The 7,820-nt window shown below is 36.7% G+C and overlaps 1 protein-coding gene across 1 annotated transcript; it reads right to left on the bottom strand.

The window, feature by feature from the left end:
* Positions 1-1,641: 1,641 nt before the first annotated feature.
* Positions 1,642-6,206, bottom strand: gbx1 (gastrulation brain homeobox 1). Its single transcript, XM_028804466.2, has 2 exons — positions 5,377-6,206; positions 1,642-3,379 (listed from the first exon to the last, which is right to left on the bottom strand). The coding sequence occupies exons 1-2, from the start codon at positions 5,972-5,974 to the stop codon at positions 2,865-2,867; spliced, it is 1,113 nt and encodes a 370-aa protein (XP_028660299.1). The 5' UTR covers positions 5,975-6,206; the 3' UTR covers positions 1,642-2,864.
* Positions 6,207-7,820: the final 1,614 nt, after the last annotated feature.

Here is a 7,820-nt window from a genome sequence, read left to right on the forward strand (position 1 = left end):
GGCTTGGAAAATCAATAAGTTCTTCTGTGAAGGCCTGGCATCACTTTCACAAAAACTGAATCCACTCACAGAGCTCCAGTCAAACATACTGTATATTAGCGTGCATTAGCATTTAGAGGGCCGCAATACTTCGACCACAGAGCTAGTATGTAGTTTACAAAATGTGCATTCTAATTTCCTGACCTATATTCCTCACCTGATATTAAAAGGTAAATGGTGAGTTTGAGGGTCATAGTTCAAAAGGCATGGATGCAGTTATTGTAAATAAATACTGCATGATGGAAGAAAGGAGGGAGATGAGAGAGACAATTAAAAATAGTAACAATAGAATGTCATATAAATTCATGATTTTGCCCCTAAAAAAAGAAACTAAAATACTTGTAGCTGTTATATAATTTCAATGCAACTCTGATTAATACTTCTATTAACTACGCATATATGTATCAATAATACTTTTTATATGTGTGCAAAAGCTAACATAATTACAATAGTTATCACTTGATACTTTGTAGGTTTTTGTCTTTGATAGTGAAGCTTGCTTCTGAAGCAGAAGACAGTTATTCTAAGTGTTACTCTTTGATTTAAAAATGAAAATGGCAAATGCATAATTTGTTTTACTGTTGTCATTAGTGTTGATGTAGTCCTCAGAAGCCAATCTGTTAAGATACAGTGTATCAAAAAAACATATTACAAAGGAAATCAATGCAGATCTTTTCAGGAGGCACTTGTCTTATTTGTCATATAGAAGATATAGAAGACCTTTTTAAATGTCACATTTTGTGTAACTAAATGTATTACACTTACACAACCTATGATATCCCTTAAGTCACCTTTTAAAATGTTAATTTGGCAACAACATACAAGAATATTTTCAATCTTATATTCTGTATCAAAAGGAAGTGTGAACTTGCCTTTGTATATGTTAATCATATATAACTCACGCTAGGCAACTGCTTACAAATACACACAATCTAAAAAGTGTCTTAGGCTGTTTCCAGTTTCAATTTTATCATGTGAAGTTAATGGCACGGGACTGAGAACAAGGGTTGAGGGGCGCTGTGTAGGACTGTTTCTCATGTTAATTTTTACACATTTTGAAATACTGACGCATTTTCGACTTTGTTAAATAAACAATTGATCACAAATATTTTTTTTTTTTTCCTCACAGTGTTAAAACTGACTGCACAACCAAGGACAATTTCTCTTGACCTAAACATAAGGAATCAAATTACTGTCTTAAAAGAGAGAAAACCCGTCTGAGAACTCTCGGAGATAAGATTGTTATCGAGGTTGCCTCGTTTTAGTGATTTTAGTTATTTTTCTGCACTCCGAGTTTGCCCATCTTAAACAAGTGTCGAGTATGAGCGTCAGTGGACCCCTCCGTGGTTTATTTTCCCGTCCAGGTTTGATTCCAGCTGCTACTGGCAGGAGCTCCGTCGGCCTGTGACAATGAATTTGGATTAAGTGGCCAAGAAAAATGGATGGGTTATTTCATTATTTTAACCGTGTGACGTATAATTATCATGTCAATAAAACGGCACAGAGATGTGCATTTTTTAAACAAAGTGAGCAGTGGATTTTTCCAGTGTGAAGGTGGATACCATTTACATGCGTCCACAGGAGCAGAATTACTCGCACATCCGAAAATACCACAAATATACAAGGCATATTGAATCAAATAACAGCCGATGTTTAGTGTACCTAAAAGCAATGCAGAACGAAAGACGCATACTTTGTTAGAAAATAATTTATTGAAACCACAAATGGAAACTTATTTTACATTGAAATGTGTGTGAATAACCTTTCAAATTCTATGTACAGCCAATCGTTTCTCCAATTCTCTTTTTTTGCTAGAGTACACCTATAGTTCTTGTCACATCAGTTTCCGAGCACGTGTCCACCTGTCCTGTAAGCGATAGCGAAAAGGTTTTAAATTACATGCTTACCACTTAAAAATGATACGGAAATAAACCTAACTCGACTCACCACAGTATATAATATACTGTATTTATATAAAAAAAGAGGGAAATCATTAAAAACAGCTTTTACAATTAAGCGAGCATGCACCAAATTCACAAAATTTACACAGAAAACATTTCAGAAGAGAAACAAAAAATATCCGTGGCATTGTCGCCACACTTCAACATATAAATATTTTAAAAGACTGTATACATTTTCATTTTATAGTGCACTGTTGGTGTCATGAACCAACACACTTGATTATTTACAAATGTACAAAATGTTTAATAACAGCAATAATAAAATAAATAAATTAACATTTACTTGTCCCCGAAACATTGCGGTAGAATAGGTTTACCGTTTGATTTAAAATGCATCAGTTCAACAGGTATGGGTGTCATTCTAGACGTTTAGTGCAGTCAGTTGGGAAAAAATTAAACATTCAGTTCGTTTGCTCATAGGTTTGTTATTTCAGGCTTTCAAGAGTTTGACAGAAGGCAGATGTTTGTCTTGGTTAGATCGCATTGATAAATTTATTCAAACATGTAAACAAATCAGAAATATACTTAGAATAAATCTCAGTAAACTTCTTGTATACACAGTTCGGACTTTTCTTGCATCCGTCCTAGTCCGTACGGATTTTTTTTTCTTGTAACCAGTCATATTTTTGAGAAAACAGTTTAAATTACACAATATTTGGTCCTCAAAGCCTTACAGGACCTTCATGGATAGATGAATTATAACTTAGTTAAACTATGTTAAGACCCATCTCTGTAATGTTTTGGGTACTTTTGGAGCCTGTGAATGCTTTCAAGCCTGTTGTCTTTGTTGTTAAACTAATCTCCAATCATATACACATATTGTAGAAAAAAATGTCCTGGAGCGTGCAATGCTTCCGCGCATCCTTATGGTCTAGTTTGTTCAATTTGCTGATGCTGGCTCCTGACTGCGAACCTGTTGACATGTACTGGAATGGGCACCACGATTTTGGGATTCCTAACTGGCTCCCCTGATCGGTTGTTAACGTTGCCGGCTTTAATCCTTTTCCACTTCGCTCTTCGATTCTGAAACCAGATTTTGACCTGCACTTCGCTGAGTTTGAGTGCATGCGCGATCTGGGAGCGCTCGGTGAGGGACAGGTATTTTTTACAGTGAAACTCCTTCTCCAGCTCCAGGAGTTGCTCGCTAGTGAATGCGGTCCGCCTTCGCCGACTTTTTCCACTGGAGTTGCCAGGAGGGAGAGGCTCTTGAGAGCCCGACTTCAGTTGACTCTTCCTTGATAATGAACTGCAGTTATTGCCGTCTGAAACGCTTTCGTTCTCGCTGTCAACGGAGCTGTCTTCTTCTCTGTCGCTGCAAGGAGTTTCTGCCGATTTCACGTCCAGTTTCTCATCATCCGAACTATATAATTTTGTTTCGCCTAAAACAAAAATGAATAAAACAGGTTAGTTCATCCTTTAAACACCATGAGATTTTTGTGAGATAACTATTTTGCTAACGTTATTTGACTATGCAAGACCCCCAATTATCTATTTGAGGGAAAGTTGTGACATATTCATTCAAAAGCATAAAACCCACTTGTATCGCATTATAGAACAGAACAACAACAACAAAACAGGTTAAGGAAAAAAATTGTTTGAAATAATTTACATAACATGAACAAAGCATCCGAAATACTTTACATTAAAGGCTATTACCCTATAGGCACTTCGTCTAAAGGGAATTTGATCAAATTCCATGTATCAATGCAAATCTAAACATCATGTAATGTTCAATCCAAGTAATGCAGTATTTTAAAGGATTTCAAATTAACTTAAAGCCTTTCGCTACCGCCATAAACATGTAGCAACAGATTGTAGATTGCCTTAATTAAACACCCACCTAAACAGGCATTTGTTGCATGAATGTGTTACATGTATTTATTCTTTTTCCAAATATAAAAATACTTAGAAGTCATTTTAAGTCATATTAAAAAATCAAAGTATAGCCTACGTAACAACTGATCATAATATTAAATACTAGACGATCTGTCAAAGCTCTTTTTCAATTTAGAGCTCTTTAGTACTCGTGTTCAAGGTCATAGGAAGTGTATTATTATTATTGTTATTATTATTACTATTTTGACTTTTAAAGAATAGTCTTTAATAACAATCTGCTCTTTATAATCATACCAGTAACCTATGCAAAGTCTTTACCCAGTGGGGGTTCATTAAAATGTTTTAACAACGAAAGTGCTGTAATGTGTAAACTCCTGACTAAACTTTGATTTTCCCAATAAACGTTATCAGAATGTCAACTGTTTCAATAGAAAAGGCGAATGATCTTAATATAATGTGCAGTTAGTTGATATTACTTGACTAGTTTGCAATTAGCATTTTGTTACTCTTGTGCTATGCGGCAAGTGGCAATAGTATAAACGTTTCAGTGCCTTTTTAATTTTCTCTGCTTAGTAATAAAAACTAAATTTAAAGTACGAGTTCATCGAGAAAAAAAGAGAATAAGAAATGAGGTGCATTTACCAACAATATCAACATACCGAAATCATGCGTTTTTGCTTATACTGCAAAATCGTTTGTATTGCTTGAAAAACATTTTCAAGCGAATGTCTCCTCATATCTTAGTTTTCCCTAGTATGAACGTTTGAAAGAAGAATCACCAGAAATGTGAATCGTGTTGGAATTACACTAAAATATCCATCTATTAAGAAATTCTAGAGTAACTCAATAGGTATTGTTATTTTCGTAGCGGGAAGCCAACATAATTTGCTATTTGCAGTATTGTATCTTTGCCAATGAATCGACATCATCAGGTTGTCAAAATATTTTACCGGATGGCGGTTTGTGGGGTTTCCTGGAGATTACAATGTTTTCAAACATCCGCTTGTCAAACAGCTCTATAGAATAATGTTGAACAGCGATTAGTTTTAGGCCAGAAAAGGCTTGCGAGCATCCAAGAATGTATCGAATACATTTTATGAAACTGATTATAATAATTAAAAACGGATATATTGAAAGATTTATTAGCAGTGATATGAAAACCCTTTAGTATCAAAAAAGCATTTAAATATGTCTTTTTGATATATATAGTATCAATACAAATAGTCTAGCTTAGAGGTGAAACTATAGAGTTTACCAGTTATTAGCATGCACATGTGGAATATCTGAAATAGTAAATTATCCGTGAAACTTCTAACCAGTGAGGCAGCGTGATATGAGTGCAACTCTCAGTAACATCAAACATCGAACACCGACTTTAAGATAAAAAGGCTTAAATATACTGCCATTATTGGTTGTTTCTATCAAAATTTGAAATTACCCTTAATACTATCGGTTATAACGTGAAAGACAAAGTCTGCAAAAAATGCTGATAACGTGCAAGGGAAAATTGATAACAAGCCCTAACTACTGGTTGACTTACCTGTAATCGTTTGAAAAGTTTCCGAAAAGCTAAGGAGTTCCGAAACTTTATCACGCGCCGGTAGCTCCTCTGAATCTGGACTCTCTTGTCTCCTTCCAGTGGGATCTGTCGTTATTCTGGGTCCAGGCAGTTCTTGAGGAGGATAGAAGCTATCCGGGGGGTCGGAGAAACTAGGCAAGGCGGTAGTGAGCGCTACCATTGATGGTACTCCTTGCCCCAAACTGGCACAAAATGTGTTGGTGAGACGTCCGGCAAAGGAAGCTAGTGGAGCCAACGGAGGGATACCGGACTGCAGGGGAGAGTGGGACAGAGCTTGAGGAATAACAAGAGGTCTGTAAGGCATAAACATTGGGTAGCCGGTGTACAGAAGGTGCCCAGATCGGGGTTGTGGTGTCCCTATTAAGGAGTCGATAGAAAAAGCGGTCCCTTGGCCACTGGGTCTCTGCATGTCGACGGTGTACAAAATGTTATTCAGCGAGTAAGCAAAGAAATCAAGTACTCCTCCACCCCCCCTCCTCTTCCTCCAGGGAAGAAATCCTTGCTTTGCTCCAACGAAGTCAGTTCCCTCTGTTTTTCCCGTCTTTGTTATCCTTAGCATGTACAGAATTAGGAATCTTTTGGTGTCTGTGGTTGTCCCGTTACCAATAAGCCAGCGTGTTGCATGCGTCCTGACTCCCTTCCTATTACTCTGCCTCTCACACACTCACTAGGCTCATCATGCGAGGGAGAGAAGGGATGGGAGGGGGGTGTTACCCTCAAGACTCATCCATCTTCCTCAAATTACGCTTCATTTCCTTATTCAGCTCCCGACTTTTTTGGCTGCAAGAGAAGCGGCAGGTTCCCAATGGATACAATTGGATACAAGAAGGACCCAGCCCCCTTTATTTTGGTGTAGGGTGATTGGAAGCTGTGTAAGAGATCACTTACTCCCTTCCCCTTTCCTAATCTTTGACCACACCAGCCTAATCAACTATTATTAATTTTGATTGATGATTAGTAATTACTTAGGCTGGGGGGATGGGGATGTCGAAGTCATAAAACAAGGGTCCTTTTGTTTACATGTTGGGGCGATGGGACAGAAGCTTAAAAAAAGAGGGTAGGCAGATGTTTTTCCTATTTCACATTTCAAAAAAAAAAAAGAAGCAGAAGAAGAGAGCGCGCATCCTTTTTTTCTTCTGTCGGTACACAATGAAGTCGTTTGCACTAGCAGCACAGTTAATGATCCTTCGGAGAAGTGTAGATTTCAGAAGAGACAAATTCAACTAAAGTCAAAAGCGCTGGAGACTCAGAAAAACTATACAACTCCGAAAAGCTTTGCTTGTAGGTTTGTGAACAGTTTGCAGGCAGATACTTAATCCACGTGCTTGGAATAGAAAAATGTTTGGATTTTCAATATGCAGTGTGTTAACAGATAGCTATTTACTATATATATATATCTATATATATATCTATATCTATATCTATATATATATATATATACACACACACACACACACACACACACACACACACACACACATATATATATATATATATATATATATATATATATATATATATATATATATATATAGATATATATATATATATACACACACACATATACATACACACATATGAATGACTCTTTCGACCTTAAACTCGATTTTTGATAACTCTGTTTAGTTATGTTCAGACATAAGACACATACATTAAGAGTATACACCTATTATTTTGGAGATATACATTTAAATATTTGATAAAGTAGTCAGTATTTTGTTGCGAAACGTGGTCTAATTGTATTTTATACATAGCTCCTAAACAACATCTTCTAAACTGAAATGAAACTAATGAAATTAGTCTTCTACACTGAAATTTCAACGTGTAGGTTAGTAGGTACCTACCCTATTAAAAAGACAAATTTGGGTGGCTGGATAATCCTAACAACTTTAAAAGTTCTTATATTTCTAAAGACTCTTGAGGTCATGATAAATCCAGCTCTCCCCAAGTATCACGTATAAGGTATTTCAAATACAATCTCTCTCTCTCCCCCTCTCTCTTTTTTATGTAAAATGAATATTCACGACATTTTCTTGTCTTGTCTCATTTTTCCGGATCGTGTTAATTTGAGCTGATTTTTTTCGTATGTAGTTGATGATGATTAGTCTCTATTGAGCCCTGGGGGGCGCAGAGCGCTCTTGAACTGCCCCCTCTGATTGCAGTAAGATATCAGGATATCAGTTTGAGCTCTGATTAGCAATAGAGGGCCAGGGATGCTAATTATTCTTATAATTGCAAATGACTCCATTCAACATGACGTCTCTTTGATCTATTGAAACCAGCATCCACCATCCGAAGCGCCACCCCTCCTCCCCCCGTGAGTGGACTATGAGTACAGCTATCAGACTCCAATCAGCCTATTTCTTAAACCGAGAGCAGCATGACAAACAAACGGGTGAAATTTA

This window comes from Erpetoichthys calabaricus, chromosome 6, assembly GCF_900747795.2.
Source record: "Erpetoichthys calabaricus chromosome 6, fErpCal1.3, whole genome shotgun sequence".
Taxonomy (NCBI): domain Eukaryota; kingdom Metazoa; phylum Chordata; class Cladistia; order Polypteriformes; family Polypteridae; genus Erpetoichthys; species Erpetoichthys calabaricus.